We start from the raw sequence: 22,077 nt of genomic DNA, 5'->3' as shown, positions 1-22,077 counted from the left end.
TACCCTAAGAGAGCATGAATCTTTGGTTTAAGTGTTGTAAGAACAGTAGCTGTAGCTGCTCATGTATTTTCAGTAAAGAAATAGCTGGTGGTGTGTGGGAAGTGATAATGGCAAGGACAGTGCTTTACAAGATAAGTAAAAAACATATGGCTGCTTTTGCACTAGAAGCAACTTCCCATTTTGGGCAAACTTGGGCAAACTCCTGCTGTCCCAAGTTCTGCAAAGTATTTTTTAATATTATGTGTTCTGTTTCCTCTAGAACTGCAATGTCACAAAGTAGCTTTTCATTTAGGCTTGCTCTCTTCAGCACAGATTACTGACCTTCCTCAGAAGTGCACAGAGAGAGAGAATTCACAGAGAATTCACTGCACTCTGTTAAGAGCCTCTGGACTGAGGATTATTCACTGTGGCTAATTCCTCTTCACGTGAGCCTTCTTGTCTCACTTTCATTCACAGGCTCTAATGAGAACATCCAGGTACAAATGCATGCCTGGGGTTATGACACACCTGTTGGGATCTGCCTAAACAGCAACAAATATGGAAAGACCCTGTGCATAGAAACAATTGGAATTTTTTTAGAATCAAACAATATTAACCTGGAGATGGCCATAGAGTCACAACACACTAACTAGTTCAGATGATTTTTCAACTGAGTAATGAAGCCTTAGAGATAGTGATGATATTTCTGGTTAATATGAGTTTCAAATTAAACTGTGAATATTACATAACTGGCTGTAAGCAAACTTGACTATTTGTGAGTAGTAGTTTAAATCCCATCAATTTCAAAGTTTCAGCTCAAACCTAAAATCTTCCTAGGTCATATGTATTAAGGATTAATATTTTATTTATTCCACAGCACACAGTGACTATTTCATTAAGTCCAGTCATTCCTTGGACACTCCAGGAATGATGACTCCACCATCTCCCTGGGCAGCCCCTTCCCATGCCTGACAATCCTTTCCATGGAGAAATTCTTCCTGATGTCCAACCTGAACCTCTCCTGGCATAGCTGAAGACCATGTCCTGTCATCCTGTTGCTGATTGCCTGCGGGAAGAGGCTGACCCCCACCTGGGAGTTATAGAAAAGGGATAAAGTCACCCCTGAGCCTCCCCCTCTCCAGGCTAAACCCCAGCTTCCCCAGCCTCTCCTCACAGGACCTGTGCTCCAGACCCTTCACCAATTCCCTGCCGTTCTCTGGACATGCTCCAGCACCTCAATGTCTTTCTTGAAGTGAGGGGCCCAGAACTGGACACAGGACTCAAGCATTAAGCTCCCTCAAGTTGTACTATGATTTCTTAGAGTGCAAATTCCAGCCACATCAGGACAGTCAGAGTTTCTGTACTGCCATCTCCTGCAGGGAACAGATGCTCATGCTGCAAGAGCAAGTTCTGGTTTATTTTGCCCTCCTTTTTGTCTTTTCATCTTAGTGCAAGGCAAAACTATAGATTCTGGTATGTTATCGTGCAGGCAGAGCATCCTGAAGCTTCTGTGATCTCTCTGCTGACTGCTGGGCTCCCTTCATTGATGGCATACATTGCTAAGGAATATTTTAATTATTTTCCTTATAGTTAAAAACTTTTAGATGCAGATCTCGCAAAATGCAAGACTGAGAAGACACTATTCCATGCTTTAAAATTCTTTCTGGAATTGCTTTCAGAGGAGAATTCTGTGCAGTTCTACAGACTTGGTGCAGCAGCTGTGGTGACCAGAAAGTGAAGGGCATGAGAAGTGCCACAGTGCAAGCCAGGGTGGCTGGGCACGGGCTGGGCACAGGAACGGGCTGGGCACTGAATGGGCTGGGCACTGAACGGGCTGGGCACTGTAAGGGGCTGGGCACTGAATGGGCTGGGCACGGGAACGGGCTGGGCACTGAATGGGCTGGGCACTGAACGGGCTGGGCACTGTAAGGGGCTGGGCACTGAACGGGCCGGGCATTGAAATGGGCTGGGCACAGAACGGGCTGGGCACCGGAATGGGCTGGGCATGGAACGGGCTGGTCACTGAAGGGGCTGGTCACTGAAGGGGCTGGTCACTGAACGGCCCGGGCATTGGAATGGGCTGGGCACCGAACGGGCTGGGCACCGGAATGGGCTGGGCACAGGAATGGGCTGGGCACTGAAGGGGCTCCCGAAGGAAGCGCTCACAGCCCCAGACCGGCCGGAGTTCCGGGGGTGTTCGGACAGGGTGCTCAGACACACGCTGGGGTTCTTGGGGTGTCCTATGCAGGCCCAGGAGCTGCGGGGTCCTTGTGGCTCCCTTCCAGCTCAGTATTCTGTGGTTCTGTGTTTGCCTGACTGCCGCTGTTCCCACTGAGCCGGAAGGCAAGCAGCTAACAGCTTTGAGTCCCGGAGCCAGCATTTGTTACCCAAGCGGCATTCCTCAGCGTACGCCATCCCACCTAATTATTCCAGTCATTAGCTGGAGCCAAGAGCACCACCTATTCACATGCGGTCTTTTAGAACGTAACGCTCCGCACGCCGCAAGAAAATCCTGCTCCTTCGCTCTGGCGTGGGGCCGTCTGCGCTGTGCAGGAGGGGTCACGGAGCGGGTCCGGAGCGGGAGCGGGCTCAGCTCGGGGCGGGCGCTGCCGGCGGCGGCGGGACCGACACGTGGCACCGCGCCCCGCGCACGGCCCCGCCCCGCGCGCGCCGCTGGCCGCGCCCGATTGGGCGCCGAGCACCGCCTACAACTCCCGGCAGGCCCCGCGGCGCCCGGAGAGCGGGCGGTCTCTCAGTCGGGCGGCGGTCACGGGGCGCTGTCGGCGCCGTGACGTCACCGCGGGAGGGACGGCCGGAGGACGCACGGACAGAAGAGGGAGGGCCCGGCGGGGCGGGCCGGGGCGGGGGGCGCTGCCCGGGGCGCGGCGCGGGGGCGGGTCCAGCCTCAGCCCGGAGTAGGCGCCCGCCCCCCCCCGAGTGACAGAAGCGCCCGGGCACCGGAGCTCGCGCTGGGGCCGCAGCCGCCGCTCGCGCCGCCGCCCCGCCTCCGGCCCCTCCGCCGCCCGGTGTTATGCGGCGCTCCTGAGGGGCGAGCGCAGCCCGGCGGGACCCGGCGCGGCCCTGAGGGGCGACGGGGTCTCGCTGCGCCTCGCCGGCCAAACCCATGACTACGGCAAACTGCGGCGCCACCGACGAGTTCGACTTCAGGCTGATCTTCGGCGAGGACGGGCAGCCCGGCCCCGGGCCGCCGCTGGGGCCCGCAGGTGCGCCCCGGGGCCGGGGGGGTCGGTCGGGTTCCTGTTTTCCTCCGAACGAGGCGGGGAGGGCAGCGGGGACTGCGCCGGCCCCGCCGCTGCGGGAGGCGGCAGCCCGGGGGGAGCGGCGCCGTCCGTCCGTGCCTCAGGCCGCGGCCGCTTCCCGGCGCCGCTCCCGTTCCTCCCGCGGGACGCGGGGGCTCAGCAGCGATCGGCCGGGCCTCTCCCCGCCGTAAGAACTTTCTTTGCGAAAAGAAACCCAAGCGCTCGCATCGTGCGGGAGGAGCCGCCCCGGGCGCGGTGGCGCCGGCGGGGAAAAGGCCCGGGGTTGGATGTGGTGGCCCCACGCCCCCCGAGCCCGGGGAGGGACCGGGCAGGGAGCAGCGAGGTGTTAACGGGGCCGGAGCAGGGCAGCGCTCGGGTACTTGCCGTGAAAAGTTTCAGCCGAAGTGTTCCCCGTATATAGAACATCCCAGTGTGTTGTGCAGACTTTGTGTACGTGTGCACGGGCGAACACCGCGTGTCGAGATGTGATGGTTTTTTTGGGTCCCTGTGTACAGATGCACGCATACATCTCAGAGTGCTTCCATTTTACTTTGTTTTGTAGTACTGGAGCCTGAAAAGCCCGTTTTAAAATGCTCGTATTTCTTGAAACTGCAGAAAACAAAGTATTCCCTGTGAATTGTGGCGTGAAGAATCAATAAGGACCAGCTGTGCCTTGTTTAGCTGTACCAGAGTTTGATGGCTGCGTGCTTTATTTTCTAACACACTTGAAATAAGTTTTGATTGGTAATGGGCTGTCTTATGTCTAAGTGTTAGATGATAAGATAGCTTGAAACACGGCTGTATCCAGGCTAAATGATGCAGCCATGTTGTTTGGCTCGGTTGTCTGCCTAAGTTAATTAGAAAAAAATTTGTTTGATACAGTCTGTGTGAAAGCACTCAGGATTAACTCCTTAGAAAATCCCTAACTTTCTTGATGCTCAGATTTAATTTGCAAATTCATTCAGATCAGGGAAGGCTTTGTCTATTTTCCATCTCAGTACAATAGCAGATGGTGTATGTTGTGAAGGGGGCCTGAATTCTGCATAGATAAGTGCATTACAGTACCGTATGAAAACAATGGAAAACATGTGAACAAATGACAACAAAAATAATTTTGACACCCCCATTTCTATTATTTTGACATAAAACTGGTTGTCTAAACTGTGTTCCTTTGTTGATGACAGATGAGAATGAGAGAACAAGTTTCTCAGAAAGCTGGAAATACTAGTGTGGGATCAACTCACTGTTGTATTTGTATTTGGGTAGCAGTCCTTAACAAGCTGTTCAGATGTTACTCTGAATACAGAGAATGTTCCATGCTTAAAAAGTCAGAACTGTTCTTATGTCAAATTTAAAAATGTGATATTTGGACCATGAACTAGTTTGTTTGCTGTAGCTCTCAGTAAGAAATTCTGCATGTGAAGCTCAAGTAATTTTACTGTTTTGTAGAATTCTGGAGATGATCTTGCCTGCTGTGCACAGATGTGGCCTGCGGGGCAAAGGGTTAGAGTAGAACTCTGCCTTCATGTCCTCTGTTAAAAGTATTGCCAGAGCTCATCTGTTTATTCTGCCCTTGTATTTTACACATGGAGAACTAGAATTCATATGAGAGGTCCCATATTGGACATCTATTTTTTCCCTTACCCCTCTTCCAAATACATTAGATGAACAAAACAAAAAGTTCTTAGAGCTCCCTAAAGCATCTATTTCATAATCCCATATCACTTCCTTCAATGGTGGTGTCTGTTGTGCTGCAAAGTAAGCAAAGGGTGTATGCTAATAATAAAACATGTAGGTCACAGGGAAAGTTGCTTAGTTTGAAAGAAATAATACTAAAATTACTCAGTTTTCCATGATCATAGAGAACACCTAAAAACACATTCTGATCCTTCGTGCTTTGTCTCTAAAAGTTTGAGACGGGCGTTCTGATGAAGGAAGTGTCTGGTGCTAAGTTCTTGTGCAAATAACATGGAAATCTATGTTAATGGTGTCTTTTGTACTGAGACTACTCTAGTGTTGCGAGGATTTTTTTCTTTTATATATGTACACATGTAAGTATATACAGTTTCATATTTATATTTAACTGTATTTGTAATCAAAAGCAAGGCAAAGTGAGCTATTCTTTCATTTCCTTGAAATACTTTAGATATCTGAACTACTAAGGGAGTGCTAGTGCCAGGCAGTAGATTATCCCTTTTATGATATTAAAAGAACAGTAAGAGAAATTAAATCAGCTGGGATCTTTAGTTACCCACAGAACAATTTCAGTGGGTTTCAGGATATCAGGACTGACATTTGTAGTTTTGTGCTAAGTGGCAGGCTTGAGACCTCTGTTCTGCATTAGTGTTTCTTTGCTTGATCTGAAAGTTGTAGTTCCTGCTGCAGAGGAGAATGCATGAAAGATGTGTGAACATGCTTGCAATCCCTAGTGTAATACTGCAACCTTTGCAGAATACTTGGATTGAAATTAAAAGGGGTAGCCCATTTCCAGTTGTTTTTGAGTGGAGGTAAAAATTTGCTCAGGTAATTGCTAAATTAAAGATTCTCAAAAGCTCTTCAGCTGCTTTGGAGTGGATGTTAGGTACTGAGCAAGAGTTTCTGCAAACTTGCTTTCTGTTTCTCTGTTTGTTCAGTGTTCTTATCCCAAAGAAAAAAGAAATTGTCACTTGGGTTCATAGTGTTGAGCACTAAAAGCGTTGGTACAGTTCTAGGTACTGATGAGCTTCATCTTTTTATGACCAAGAAATTCAAGCCTCCAGTGCCCGAAGTTAGTGCTATAGATCACTGAAGTGAACCAAGTATCTTTGCTTTGCTCTTAGTTGCAAAAGTTTGGGTAGCTGCAGTAGCAGTTGATTGCATTGTGCCACCTTGTATCAGCTGCATGTGGAATGTCTCTGTCAGCCCGTGCCTCACAGAACGTGCAGGTGCTCCACAGTCTGCTGAGAGATGTCACTGGCTTGCAACTGTCAGTGCCAGTGTTTGATGTGTCCCCTGGTTTGGGCTTTTTAGTGAAGGGACCTTTGGGATGTAATGGGTGACACTGGAGTAATTGAATTAGCTGGAATGCTTTTGTAATGGTGCCCCGATTCCCTTCACCACCACCAGTTTTGTAATTCTATTCCGTGTAATTTTGGGGAATTTGTCTAGAATTTATTAGGCAATTAAACTGCATTGAGTTTTTCACACTGCTGAGGACACGTTATATTTTAAATGCCAAACTTATCAAAATGAAAGCAAATATGAGTTGCTGTAAAATTTTCTGAAGTTTTATTTTAGAGGTTCATCTTCTCCTTAAAAGAATGAGTTTTTACAAGGTAAAAGCTGTACTTGGAGTATATACTATTAAGCTGAGAATTTGGGATCTTACAGGGTTCTGTGTCATGCAAAACTATTTCTTCCTGGTATATGAAATCAGAACTAACTTAAAATTAGAGGCTGCAAACTGTTCAGTATGCAGAAGATGAAGAGTTACAGATGAGTTATCGATGCTGCTGTTCAGCCTCCTGCCTCAAATGTTCCTGTTATTTCTGATTAAGTATTCTAAGAGCTAAAGAGGGGCTAATGTTTTGTTACCCCGTGAAACAGTAATATGCGTTTCACCTTAACTTCTACCTTTTGTTCTTGGATTATGAAGTAGAGAAGGAGAAGTTGATATTTCCATGTAAATAATCTTCTCTGGTTGATTTTATTTATTTGCTTTCCCACAATTTGAGTGCTTTAAAAGAACTGATCAAACTACCCTCCTTGGGCTTCAGGTTCATAGTATTTATTTTATTTTATTTATTTTATTTTATGAAACAAGATGAAAACGGGTTCTTCATATTTTCTGTGACTTAACATTTGGTTAGGTAATACTATTTGGTAATCTTGTTACAAATGAATTTTATGATATCTCTTACTTGTCTTCTGAAGAGTATAAAAACCATCCCAGTTCTGTGATGAATTTAGCGACTATTCAAAACATCTTTGTGTGCTGCAGCCTCATTCTGCATACAAATGCTGTGCTTGGATTTGTCTCTTGCATTGGTTTACAAACTTCTACTCCTGTTCTCCTCTGAGATTTTTTTCCTTTCACTTGGATATGGTGGTTTATTGGGTTGTTACTGGATAACACGACTGAAATGCACATTTTGCTATAGTGACTGTCAGAGTAATGCCTGATTTTTCTGAAGGTTTTGGTGTCAGACCTTTCTCTGTGAGCATCCATGAGCTGCTTGGGCTGCTCTGCAGTTGTCTCCTGCCCACATACCAAGTGCTCTGAAGTGATGATGGGTGCTGAGTTTTCCCTCAGCTAGGCAGAGTTCTCTTGTAGTGACAACTGGCACTATGTATGTGTTATTTCATTTATGTGTGCCATGGAAGTCTTAAAACCATTGATTTATACTGAAACACCACCACAATACAAGTCTTTATAGCTTTGCCTTCATCGTTAATATGTGAAGTATCCTTTTTCCCTTCCTAAATGTGCATTCATGACTGGTATTGCTGTCAGGGGTTGTTGGTAGAGAGTAGAAACCTGTCAAAGCTGTTGACAGGAGTTTGCAGCATGGTTGAACTTTTTGTTCTTTTCCCTGAGGTTGTGATTAAGGTAAATAATCTTAATAAAATCAAATTGTGGTAGAAAAGAGAGAGTAGTCTTATAATTAGATTGAGTGGGAAATGAAGGGCTGGGTGCTGGCAGTAGCTGTGAACTTACGGTGTGAGTTGACTGAGGATTGCTCTTGGTGAAATTTGATTTTGTGCTCAAAAGAGCTGGTCCAGAACTGTTGCAAAGTTTGCTTTCCCTGGCTGAGTTAAGAGGAGCTTGTGAGACATCTTTTGAAGTCTGTTTACCAGGCTACCTTGCACACCTGTATGTTTCACTTGAAGTTTTATTATTTTTTAAGTTATTTTGATTCTATTTAGACTTGGATATCTATATAAATAGGTAGGAGGGAAAGTCTTTGCACAAGATGGTAACTGGGGTTAATATATATAATTTGGGTCATCCATCTAAATACAGCTGTCTGTGCTGCTCTGTTAACATTTGCTATACAAAAGAGTGCTCGTGTGGTTAAGAATAGGATCAGCTGGTGCTATTCCAACAAAGGAATGAATGGATAAGTTACTTGAATCCATTTATTTTTTTCTCTCTTAGATATAAATGACACTTTCTAACAGAAATATTTCTTTGATAACTGAGTATTAACTATATAGTGATAAACCACCACTTGCAGGAAATTGAGCTACTATCATTTTATTCTGCAAGCTGGGGGATGCTGGTATCTGCATGTAAAAGATTGACACACAGGGACACAATGCAAATCAGTCATATAGGCTGTGGTTATATAATCTGCTGATAGGGGGGAGGAGGGAAAACCAAACAGCTGCATCTGGCCAAAACCAGAGGGTCTTGTGACTTCAAGATAGCTTAGAGAAACACTGAGAAAGACCAAAGGAGAATGTGTACTGAAGTGGTATCAATGGAGTCAAGAATTGCCTGGCAATTAAAAGTAAGAGATTAAGATGGTAATCCTGGCAAGCTGACATGTTTGAGTATGTTGTGATTTTTCACAGTATTCTGGATAAATTAAATCTTCCCTCTTTGAATGAAGCTTGACCAGGATGAGACTATTCAGGGAAAATACCAAAATCTTTTGTGTGGTGTTGCACAGCACTTGTAGTTGCAGCTAATCTCATTTGATAACTTTTCTGTTTTGGCAGTATGGTTCTTTGATCACTGCATAGTGCATTGAGAGTCACTAGATAGTGAGTCACTATGTATTGCAGGGATTTTTAAAAGGTCCCCAGTTTGACAAAATGTCACTTATTTTCGTTGTGAATTCATAGTTGCACATCACTCTCTGTCCCCTTTCTTCCCACCTGAATTGTGGGCAGAGTGTAAATGAAAACAAATCCTGAGATTTGGGATGAGGGAGATGGTCAGGTACAGGTCAGCATTTGGGCTAGTGCTTTTGTCTTACATATTTCTGAAAAGTACAAATTCCTTGCTGTTTCTCCAAGTAAAAAGTAGCCCTCTGCTTAAAACATGGTGCTGCCATTACTTTGGTCTGTATTGTCCAACTGGAAGCAGTTTGTGAGATGCCACCTGAAGTGTAGGCAGCTCTGTGATGTTGCTGTGAATGAGAGAGAATAAATTGGAGTAGATGGGCCTGGGTCCATAGCAAGCAGCAGTTTGGCTGTTCCCAGCAATAACGTAAATACGGGAGCTGTTGCCTCAAGCTGCCCCAGTGGGCCAGGGAAGGACGTGGAGCAGCCTTGGCAGGGAGCCCAGGCAGCAAAACAGCATCCAAGTCCTTGCATTTGTCCAGGCATGCCATGTGGGCTCGAATGACAGTGGAATTCAAGATGAGTGAAAGGATCAGTAAGGCTCAGTAAAACTGAGCAAGCTTATGAAGAAGGCAGCGTTCTCTTCTACCTTTAGTACACTCATCTGTGAGTGTTCTTGTGAAATACTGGCAAAAGAGAACATTAAAAAATCCTAGAACTGTTCAAAGTCATTCAGGGAAGATGAATTTGAATCTAAAGCTCTGCAGGTCTGGTGGAAGGAGAGAAGAATGAACATTCTGGAGATCTGACTACAAACTCATGACCTTTCAGCAGTAAAGTAATGAAAATAGAATTCTGTGTGTGGTTTGATTTGGTATTGTGTGATGATTTTGGTGGGTTTTTTTCAAGCAGAAACAAAAACTTCATTTGAGATTGCATGAAAGATGTTTGTAGATAAAAACATGAGCAAGTACTTAGAGCTAATTTATTAATACCAAAAATGTTGTATCATATTATTTATATTAATATTTAAGTTAATAGGAATTGCATGCTTAAAAATGGTCTCTCAGGCTGCACTTTGAAGATGAGTCATCACTTCTAAAAGTGAGAAATATTTTTAATATAGAAAAAATTCTTCAATGGAGTTGAATATTTCTGGTGTTTTCTGGTTTTTTTAGCAGGTTGATGGAGAGAGTTAATGAGAATCTTCATGGTTTAATGACTGCTAACATTGCTTTTTTGGGAACAAATGCTGTGAGAAATGGTTTTTTAATCCCACATTTTAATGTTTTTAATGATTTTGGGAAAAATGGAAGGATAACTTACACATACTTTCAGAGAGGTAGAATTTGCTCTGTGCTAGAGAGGGAGTGAAATTGTGCCTGATTGTTGTTGGGCCGGGCCAGAAGCTGTCACCTTTTAACTCAAGTTGCTGTACACAGTAGCCCTCTGTATCTTCATAGCCAAAATGAAAGTGTGACAGAATGACAAACTGCTAATCCAGTCATGTTGCATTTACTAACTTTTAGTGACAATGATTCATTGCTTTGATGGCTGCATAATGGCTGTACTAATATCTGCAGTGATGTATAGCTGCCCATGTGTGTCTTTAGATGCTTTCTAGAAGTTGTTCCCTAAGTCAAGGACACGAAGGAGGAGATTCAGTAACTGATTACAAAAGGCTTTAATAGTGTCATTTGGGATAACTGTATTCAAACAACAAGGCCATAAGGAAATACATTATTTAATCCAAAGAACTACTAAGAAAATCTGTCAATATTTTGTATTTTGCACAGCTTCTTTAACTGATGTAGGTCTCTGTGTTTCATCAGTGCAATTTGTCATGTTTAGTCTTTTGAGAACAAATGCTGCTGTCCTTCAAATTGCCAAGCTTTTTGTGTTGGGGGCAGGAGTTAGGCTGATGTACAGTATGAGGTGATGCCTCCAGTCCTGCTGGAATAAACACAAGCCATTTAGGACTCTGGGAAGAGATGCAAAGTTACACGTGGCTAATATCACCATCTCTACATTTTGGGGTGTCATTCTGAACCTTGCTGAGAAAAATGGTATTTGTGCTCAGCTTCATCCTCCTCTTTTTCATTTGGCTGATTCATGTTTCTGCCTTTTACTGTATCAATCTAGCAAAGTGAATTCAAGGTGTTTCTGATTCTACATTCATGTGAGCAGATGGGAAACCAAGGCAGTTTCAGATTGTCATTCTGCTCATTACAGTTGATGTACACAGCCTGTGAGTTTAATGCACCTGAAGTCCACTGCATTATAATATTGGTGAAAAGTTGTAATAATTGATGGTTTGAAATACTGAGTTAACTGTGTGGTGGGAGTGCCTGCTGTGGAATGGTTTGCCCTCTGCCATGCAGGCAGCTGCAGCAGTACAGTGTGATTTGGCTGAGGTGTGGAGAGTTCCCAAACGAGTTTGTTCAGATATTATTGATACCAGTTCTAATCTCTGTGTCATGCTCTGTTGATAATCAGAAAGGAGATGCCCCCATTTCAATCTCCCCTCCACTGTGTGACTGCTCCCCACTCACACATCTTGCCTTGGCTTACTGCTCTCCTTTTCTACCAGTTTGCACAAAGACCCTGCTCTGTGTCACCGAACTCTCCTGTCAACTAAAATACAAATTTTCTTGCACGCTCCTGTCTGTTTTCTTTGATACAGCCCTGCTTAACACCTTCTGATTTTGCAAGCTTGGTTTCTGCTCAGTGCTTGCTTCAGGACTGGAGCAGTGAACTGGCAGTGTCTCTGAACAGAGCAGCAGGTTGCTGTGAGCAAGGTCGTGTTAGAAGTCAGTTGGTGGTAAAGGCATCCATGTAGGAATTAGGTGAGGATTTCAGTTGATTCTGTTTGAATAACTGGAGAGCCTTTCCATGGAGCCTGTTGGTTTTGCCCCCACAAAGGAAGAGTTGTGCATGGTAAATTGGCCCACAGCAGCAAGAATCTAGGCAAACCTGGCCTGCTGGCAATTACAGCCCACAATTAATTCCCTTGTTCCCTTCACTCGGTATTTGCCTACTCTTCTCATTTACCTTTATGCTCAGTCTGTTTCCAGTGGGTCAGGCACAGCACACCAGTTTGGGAGTGATCAGGCTTCTCTCAGGTCTCACATCTACACATCTGAAATGCTCTGGGGCTGCAGGGCTGCAGTCCTTTTGCAGACTCTAACACCTGATCATAGAATAAGAGAGTTCATCTTCAGAGCAGCAGTGTCAGATGGCTGCTCGTGCTGTGTGATAGTACCTGCTGTGCCCATGCTCTGTGCTGTTCCAAAAGGCTGTACACTAATGTCTCTGAACTACTGGGTCATGCTAAGATTACCTTTGATCTGACAGTGAATGACAAATGAGGCTTCATCAAACTGGAGGGCAGCAGCTTCTGTTTTGTCTACAAGGTTATTATGCAGTGAAGTACCATGTTCTTGAATGATATAGCCACGGATTAAAAATAGAGGAGTCCACAGAACTTGGAGGATTCTAAAGCAAGAAGCAGATTTTTTTTTAACCTCTTATGAGTATTAATGAATAATCCTTAAGTACTCAACCAAAGGCTTTATATAAAAAGTTGTCATTTAAAGACATGCTTCATATCAACCAGAGATAGCAGGAGAGCTGGAGAAGGCCCAGGTACAAACACTGCTGAGTGCATCCGGTTGTTATTTTCTGTTTTGTAACTGAACTTAGAGTGACTAATTCTTGTTGAATCTTACAGTTACAAGTGGAATTCTTTACCTGCCTTGTACATAACCTGTTAGCAATGTAGCTCAAAGCTGTTCTTTCCCTATTTGAAATGTAATTTCATTACTTCAGTGTGAAGCTAGATGTACACTAAGACAACAGTTCCAGTTTAAATGCGTACCAGGCTGTGGCCTAAGGGTTTGTTTAGTTGCATGTTACGTTTTTATTTGATAGTGAACACCTGCAGTTCCTGTCCTGGTTGCTTGTTTCCTCCCATGCCCTAAAGCTTGCCATTCTGTCAGTTGTACATATACAGGTGTTAGTGCACTGTAAATATGATTACCAAAATCATCTGTGTTAAAAGAACATCTCTTCTCAGTTCCCCTCCCCCTTGGTGTGTGAAGGTGTGTGGGAGGGTGGTTGTTGCTCAAAAAAACTTAGTGTAGTTACACCCCAAGAGCCAGTATGTTCTTATTTTAGTCAGTGTCAGTTGTAAACATTTGATATGCTGGATTCTTCTCTTGTTTAAACTGCTTAAACTACTGCAGCTTCTTTATTCTTCTGTATTTCTACAAAGGATAATGAATTCTTATCCAGATTAGAATTGGAAAAGACTCCTTGATGAGCTCCCACTGTTGAGAAGGTTCTTTTTCTTCTACATTTCCAGTACACTTGCTTAACAAAAGAAAATGAGTGAAATTGTGACTGGCACAACAGAACAGCTTCTGGCATACATGATTGACAAAAGTAAAGTTCATTTTTATCCTTTTTTGAGTAATCTGACATGACCATGAAACAGAGCACAAAACCATCAAAGAGAGTAAACTGCTTCGTAAAATGAGAGTTGTAAATCATCCCTTTCTGAAAACTTAAACTTGCAGTACTTCATGTATTGCTAACTTTGGTCTAGAAGGATGTTTCCCCCTACTCCACCCTGCTACCTTAATTTTTTTTCACAATTTATTCTTTTTCAATACCATATTTGGCTTGCTAGTCAGTTGTACTCCTTATAAACTAATACATTGCTATGTTTCACTATGGGGTTGTGGGATTTTTTAAGCTGATGTTTAAGCTTGTAGGAAGTGTTTCTGGAGAACTGATAGCTTGTAATGGAAAACTGGAGTTAAATATCCAATTATAGAGCTTTAGTGCAATAGTATACCAAGAAGAACTCTCATCAATCGTGTTTTTAAGTACACAAAAGAAAAACTATTGATTATTGACTATTTTGTGTTCCCTGTGAAGATTAACACGCTTCTTTCATCCCAAGAAGTATATAAACTTGTGCAAACCTGCAGAGTAATGAAATAAAAAACCAGCCACATATGCTTTTTGTCCCTTTTTACAAATATTTTTGTAACCATTGTGTTCAGAAAGAGATAATGGTAACTGTCATGATAGAAGTGGAAAACAGAAGAGTTGGTCATTCTTTTTAAAGCTTGTAAATGAGACAGACTTGCCTGAGAGCACACATGATGTCTGTGTCAGTGTTCAGGTCTTTCCTCATGCTATTTACAGGACTTGATTGCTGATTCTGTTTTCACAGTAGTAGTTTTATAAAACCTAGGTCAAGTTGCACTTTCTTCCTGCCTTATAGCAACTCCTATTGTCTGAAAATGTTTGTTTATGGGCTTATAAACTTAGAATAATAAAACAGTTTGGGTAATTCTGGCACAGGGCTTGTGTTCAGACATTTGATAGTAATTGACCTTCCTTCTCTGGAGAAATCTGGCTGAGTGCACAGCTGCACATGTGCATGTGCCAGTACAGCACTGGGGAGTGAACAACTGGTGGGCAAGCATTGCTGGTCCTGAATGTGCACTCTGATACAGCAAATAGCAAGCAAAATGTACTTTAGAAGCAGTTGTTCTGGATATTATTTAATTATATTCCCCAGTTAGACAGCTTATGTTGAAGTGTAGTTAGCAGCTTAGTAAGGGATGAGCCAGCATTGTTTTAATGCTGAACAGGAGCTTCTGTACACGAGGCTGTTTCCAGACAGTAGCAAATGTACATTCAAAATGAGCAACCTTCTGGTTCTCATTGACAGTGGATGACACACACGCCTGATGTGAGATTGCAGTGGAAGTCTGCAGCTTTATTTAGCTTATACACTGTGAATATAGAGCATCTGCTCATTTTTGTGATCCTTCAGTAGTGAACCTGATCTCAGCAGGGTGGGGAGGAAGACTCCAGTAAATTTGTAAAGACTCATGGCTTCTCTGTGCTTCTCAGTGGCAAAAGTCTTAGTAAGTAAAAACAAAGCTGAGTTTCTTTCTATGCCATTTGTCCAGATCTCCTTTGATTGTAAAAGAAAATGTGTTTGACGTGGTTTGTTCTTAGGAAACAGTGACTTGTTTTGTTTCTTTGTCGCCTTTAAAATGCTTACTGGAACAAATAAACTATTAATACTACTTCTAAAACTGAAGTTGAACTTATTGGCCTGTAATCCTTCATTATTTTTTAACCTTTATTGAGTCCAGTTTTCTTTACTCTGCATTGCTGTTATCTTTATTAGTTTATTCTGTTGGCCTTACCAAAGCAAAAGCATTTAGCACACCTGCCTGTTCAGTGGCATGAAGGGATTTGAGATTAATGGCATTACTTCTCTTGCTCTGTGTATTTTGCTTGTGTCTGTTTTGTCATCTTGCCCCCATGTTTTTGTGGTAGTTTTTGTGCTTTACCTTCGTAGGCTGCCCCAGTTTCTGTGTCTTGAGTGCTTTCATATATTTTATGGTCAGTGAAGGCCTCATGACTTGGCCAACTTCTTTATTATCTTTCCTCCCCCAATAGGATTGTTTGCATGTAATAGCTCTCCTATGAAGTAACCAGATTTCCAGAACTCCATTTTTTCCCCTTGGGCTTCTCCATAACTCTTTTCCTTACACTTGCCTATTGTGAGGCTTCCCTTTGTTTGTATGTTTGCCCTCTGCTTCTTGAAGCCCTGTGTTGGATTTGTTTTGTGCTGTTCTCACTACTTTCTCTTTTAACAGTTATCAACAAAGTTTTTTCCATTCTTTCTTTTCCCCCTCCCTCCCAGTTGTATGTTTGTTTGTATGTTTACTAGTTCCTTAAGATAGGTTAGAGGGCTCTTTCAGATTGGATTCTCTGCAATCTTTATTAGGACAAAAATAATTTCTGGTAAATAATCTAGTAGAATTAATGACATGATTTGTGAAGGTCTTAGTGTTGTCCTTTTTGTGAGCAGCTACCAGGTTATTTAAACACATGAACTGTAAGGGGGAGGATTTGTGTGCACAGACTGAAATAAATCTACATGTTTATCAATTGAGTCTGAAAATTATGTGGGTGATTTAGACTTCAAACTGTGTTGTGTTCACAGTGTTAAGTGTGCTTCTGGGATGGGATATTCATTAGGTTTCTTGCTTCCTGTTTTGTGTGTGCAGCTGGGGAGGGGTAACAGCCAGCACAGCCAAACTCAGGACAGAGACCACAGAAACCTGAGTCCCAAAAGTTCTGTCTCCCATCTCTGCCCCTGTTCTTCCCAGCTGGTGCTGGTAATTCTGTGCTAGTCTGATCTCTCCACCTCAGCGTTGTGAAAATTAAATTCTCAATGTACATCTGCTTTTTGTAAACCCCTGTGACACTGAAAGTAGAGAAATTGTCTTAAATATTTTAAGATTTCTTGTTTATTGGTGCAAGAGGAATAAGGCTCTTTGCAGTGGTGAGAGGTTTAGTGCAAACAATGTGCTGCTACTGTTCCTAAAACAATTAATGACAGTAAATGGTTACACACAGGGCTTGAAGACTTCCAACTGCTGTTTTTCTAAAACATTATTATTATTATTATTATTATTATTATTATTATTATTATTATTATTAAGTTCTGTGGCTGTAACTGTTTTATTTCTAAGTTTTAATAAGGTTGATTATAGCCTTCATAGGATTGCCTTTTTCTTCCCTAGATCTATGCTTTTATTAATACTGAGTTAGGAAACAGATATCTGTGATCTTGCACGTTAATACACCAATAAATGTGAAAAACCTAGAACCAATAATGTCTGCATTTCGTGTTTTGTGATGGAAAACAGCAAAAAGACCCTCAAGTAAAGTTTTAAAAAATGATTGTTACCCTAGTGAAAGAACAGGGAAATGCAGTTTTGCTAGTGAGCTTGTGTTAATTGTGTGTGATACGTGCAGTAGTCCTTCCTGAGAATTCTGATTCTTTCAGTGTGTGCATATTTAGAAATCAGCCTATGCTGATTTTCAGTGCTCTTAACACATATAGTAGTAGTTATGATAAATAATATGGATAATTGTCATACATAACCATAATATGTGTAAAATCATGCAGTGTTTATAATATTGCTAAGTACTCCTTAAATGCAATATATGCCTCCTTTAATAGATTTCTTATGGAGTTGTTCCCTGCTCATGAACCTCCAGCCTTTTCTTTTTTTTTTTTTTTTTTTTTTTTTTTGTGAAGTCTGAGGAATGTAGTCCCTTCCTTGGTAACAATGTGCTTTCTCTTCATTTGAAAATGCTCCCCTGTCTCTGAGGAGCTGATGTTTTGTTTCAGTTTTAGTTATTTTTAAGCTGATTGCTATTAATGAAATAGACTGACTTCATTAACAAACTAATTTTTTTTGTCATGTAAAGGTCTAAAATACATAGCTTCCAGTCTGGATATTTTAACTGATTGTGAGAGAGAATACATTTATTTTAAAGCAAATATTATTAGTCTGCTGATATTCAGGATAAAAATAATTTTTTAAAAAGAGCTAATACCTAGAGATGCAATTTATGTCATCTAGCCTGGATTTGTGGAAAATTTAGTGAAGACCCTATTTGCAAGTGAAAAGAAACAAGAGTGGAATCACAGAACCTACAAAATAAGAAAAAAAAGTTGTGTTTTCTACTTTTGTTTCAGACAAATGTCTCCTATTGGCAGTTAATTTAATATTGAGAAATGGGGCAAGAAAATCTGCTTCAATTCTGTGAGACAAAGCTGCTGATTTTGATAACGGGACTTGTACTCCTTCTCAATTGCTTGTTTTTCTTTGGAATATTTCCTGTGTTTTGGATAAGTTAGTGAGGTCTGAGAATATTTTGTTTTGACTTATTTTGCTGAACAACTTGTGCTCAAACTTGATGCAACTGCACTGAAAAATGCTATTCAGCATAGGCACTTGAGAGTTTTCTAACCTACAAAAAATATGTCTTAGGAATACAATTCTTCATAGTATCTCTAATAATATTCCTTGTTAGGCCTCCTTTGATTGAATGTTTTTAGTAGTTCATAATCTTCATTCAAGCTTGGGTCACTGTGAGATGCTTTCTGTTGTTAAAGTAGATCAATATTATGGATGTGATGTTCTGGTGCTTGTAAGTATTGACAGGACTTGCAGAAAGTACCTTCATCCTATTTGTGTCAAAAAGACAAACTTTTAATGATTTTGGATTAAAAATGTTTAATTATAAGTGGAATACAGTTATGAAAGATGAAGTTTGAATTGAGTGTTCAAGCTTAGGTCCTTTCAGGATGTTAATCCATTTTTTTGCTTGCATTATAATTTCTTTTTGAAGATGTATATAAACTGTGAAATCTGGTTGAAAACAGGATATATGATAGAAAATCATACTGTAGTTATATTTAGTTGTAAAATAGACTGGGGAAAACTTCAAATTAAGAATTAGCTTTATTTTGTGTAACTAGTGTAATGGGAAATGTCTAGGATGTTGATAACAGTCTGGGAAGCAGGGGGTTTTGTTTATGGCATTTATCCAAGTATTGCATTCTGACTCTTACTACTTTTTTTTCTTTTTTAATTTCGTTTTCAGATCTTGAGTCAGATGACTGTGCATCCATATACATCTTTAATGTAGAGCAGCCATCATCCTCTGTCAACCAGCCAATTTGTATTCCTCGCCATGGACTGCAGTCTCACTCCTCTCCTACAAGATTTCAGAGTCACAAGAACTATGAAGGCACTTGTGAGGTACCAGAATCCAAGTACAGTCCACTAGGTGGACCCAAACCCTTCGAGTGCCCCAGCATTCAAATCACATCGATTTCACCCAACTGTCACCAGGGGATTGAGGCCAGTGAAGATGAATTACACACAAATGGCACAGAAAATGAGTATATGGAAAGGCCTTCCCGGGACCATCTCTATCTTCCTCTTGAGCCATCGTACAGGGAATCATCCCTTAGTCCCAGCCCTGCCAGCAGCATTTCATCCAGGAGTTGGTTTTCAGATGCTTCCTCTTGTGAGTCCATTTCCCATGTGTATGATGATGTAGACTCAGAGCTGAATGAAGCAGCTGCTCGATTTACCCTCGGCTCTCCTTTGGCATCACCTGGTGGTTCTCCCAGAGGTCCCAGCGATGAATCGTGGCAGCAGCCTTATGGCTTTGGGCACGCCCTGTCCCCCAGACAGTCTCCCTGTCACTCTCCCAGAACTAGTATTACAGATGAAAATTGGCTGAGCCCCAGACCAACGTCAAGGCCCTCATCCAGACCTACATCCCCCTGTGGGAAACGCCGCCACTCCAGCGCTGAGATTTGCTATGCTGGTTCTCTCTCTCCTCACCATTCTCCAACTCCATCCCCCGGCCATTCTCCCAGAGGAAGCATAACAGAAGACACGTGGCTGAACACTTCCATTCATAATGTACAAGGCCTTAACTCTGGGCTTTCACCATTTCAGTGTTGTACAGAGACTGATATCCCTCTAAAAACCAGAAAGACCTCAGAGGATCAGACTGCCACTTTATCTGGAAAAATAGATATCTGTCCTGAAGAGCAAGGTAACTTGTCATCATCCCTTGAAACTGCAGTGGATGATTGCTCTGGATCCCAGCACACCTTGAAAAAAGACTTGCCTGGAGACCAATTCCTTTCTGTTCCTTCGCACTTTACTTGGAACAAGCCGAAGCCTGGTCACACTCCCATATTCCGGTGAGTGATTACAGAGTGGCTCCTTCCTGGCCTTCCCCTCCTGTGCATCTTAAATAGGCATATAAATGTCCTTGTATTTCAGTGATGCATTAAGACTTGTTAAAGAAAACTTGTTGAAGGCTGAAGGATGCTATAATTAGGAAAAAAAAGTTGAGATACCAAATACCCTTCATCTTTAAAAACACAGTAGATCATTGTAAATAGGATTAGTTTAATTTAAGTAAAGTTTGGGTAAATGCACAGGGCCCAGCTGAATTAAATGCCTGTGGATTTTGTACATGCTTTGCAGTTCCATCTAATCTGAGCACTTGACATTTAATATAGCTAGGGAAACCTGACTTACATGATTTTATAAAACTAGGAGGTCACAAAAGAGGTAGGGCGTTTATTTGCTTTTGTGTCGATTTACTTCTTTGGGCTCATAAATTCTAGAAATAGAATAAAGAAGAAAATTTGTATGCCATGCTGAAAGTCATCCAGAAAGAATGGATGTCTGGGCTGTAGTTCCAAGGTATTTCCACCATCCATGATAGAATTAATAGGTCTTTTCCTTTTGCAGTCCTGTCATGTGCTAGCAGGATGATTTGTGGAGACTCAGAACAGGGAACTGCTTTAATTGAGTGCAAAAGTCCCCTCCCTTTCCACTTTTTAAATGGATCTTCAGTGATCTTTCAAGTTATAGAGCTTGTATAAATTCTTGAGAAGTTGTCATCCAATTTGGCTTGTTAATAGCTAAATCCATTTAAACAATACTTATTCAGCCATTTGGTTATTTTTTGCCTAATTTTATAACCACAGGTTTTAATTTCTCTCCACAGAATTGTAGTGATTTTAGTAAATAGAAGTGATTTTTTTTTTCTTCTCTTTTAATGTTCTTCCACATAACCAATTATGGATTTTGTTTACTGTAAAATTTAACAGTAAAGACGCAAAGCTGCTGGCTGGATCTGTTCTACCAGGTCTGAAACAATTGTGCTAACAGATAAGTTAACTGTCTTCAAGTCTGGGGATTTTTAAAATTCCATTGCCATCTGTTAGTAATAGGTGTTCAATCTGTTTGTAGAGTCTTTTCATTCAAACTAAAACAATGATGTTTTGGTTTTAACTTATTTGTGTATTTTGGAATTGTATTGTATTTGTGTAGGATACTAAGCAGTCCTAACTTGCCATTTTTGTTAGCTTGCATGCTAACATTGTTCCTAAAAGGTGAGCACTACTGTAGGGTTAGATGTCATGAACAAACAGGCATGGGCTGTGGCTCTGGGATGAACAAAGTGGTTTGAAACATGGACAGCTCATACCTGTTTCCTCTTGTACAACTGAATAAAAAGAAATCTTAGTATTTTCATTAAAAAGAAAAAATATGTTTTCAAATGTCAGACTTTATTTAGAAGCAGGAACTGAATAATTTTTGTAAATATAAGATGGGCAAACAGACAGAAGACAATGAAGACTACACCTATACACAAGGAAGCTACATAAACCTATTAAGCTGGGTGCATTTGCTGCCAAAAATGTTGGCTGATTATTGAATTGGTGGAAATGGCTGCACTGGCAGCTGTATCCTCGGTGAAATGTTGAATTACTTAGCAGTTGTAACCTATTCCTCAGGGGCTATGGCAGTGTGCATCTTCAGCAGGTAAAACTTTCCATTCTGTCATATTGTATTTCGTAATTTTGATTCTTATAAACCTAAGTTGACCCGTACATTTTATAAATAAAAATGAAATGCGAGACCCTCTGTTTCTAAATAGTTGATGATGCTGACCAAAAGTGAGTATATTAGTTGTCATAAAGAATTATGTAATTGTTATTTATGTGTTTATTCCATAATGTATGTACAATTGTATTAATTGTAGTAAAAATTACAAGATATAGTAAAAATAGTGTGCTTGTTAATGTCTTGATTGTGTTGTCAAGCACAAAGTAGTGCATGAAGTAAACAGCAGTATTGATTCCAAGCAGATAAAATAAGTACACACCCAGCTGTAATAACTGACCCCTGGAAGAAGGGGAGTGATTTGCCTTCCATGTTCTGTGGTGTGAAATGTGTAGGTAGCACTTTCTGCTCTGAGTGCTCTCTAAAGTTTTGTAAATCTGTTGTCTACTTTATCTGTCAGACCTTACCATGTTTTCCTCATTCTTCTGTTTTCAGTAAGTGTGCAATGCTTAAGAAAATCTAAAAATGTATAAGATGCTTTTGAGCATTAGTCATATTTCACATGCCATCTAAACTGGTTTGTTTGATGACAGCTTGTTATTTGGTCACAGAAACTCATAATCTGCCAGTCAGTGGCATATGAGAAATGTTTGTGTATTACATGGCCCAAGTCCATTTCTGCTCCTTGTCAAAGCGAAGTGTGGGCAAGGGCTTGGGCAGGACCCCTGCAGCAATTCCTTCCTCCAAGTGAGAGAACTGGGCAGCAGCTTCTGAACAGGGAATAGTGCAGG

At 41.7% G+C, this 22,077-nt stretch overlaps 1 protein-coding gene across 2 annotated transcripts in view; it reads left to right on the top strand.

Moving 5' to 3' along the window:
- The first annotated feature begins 3,051 nt into the window (after positions 1-3,051).
- NFATC3 (nuclear factor of activated T cells 3) overlaps positions 3,052-22,077 on the top strand; it is a 62,393-nt gene continuing 43,367 nt past the window's right edge. For both annotated transcript variants that reach the window (XM_054296394.1, XM_054296392.1), the window contains exons 1-2: positions 3,052-3,203; positions 18,507-19,626. In XM_054296394.1, coding sequence (XP_054152369.1) covers positions 3,104-3,203; positions 18,507-19,626 — 1,220 coding nt within the window. In that variant the 5' untranslated portion in view covers positions 3,052-3,103. The remainder of the gene's footprint in view (positions 3,204-18,506; positions 19,627-22,077) is intronic.

This window comes from Melozone crissalis, unplaced genomic scaffold, assembly GCF_028551555.1.
Source record: "Melozone crissalis strain CALT ecotype California unplaced genomic scaffold, PUWL_Pcris_2 ptg000007l_1, whole genome shotgun sequence".
Classification (NCBI taxonomy): Eukaryota; Metazoa; Chordata; class Aves; order Passeriformes; family Passerellidae; genus Melozone; species Melozone crissalis.
Note: the sequence above shows the minus strand (reverse complement) of the source record. Positions and strands in the feature narration are given on the sequence as shown.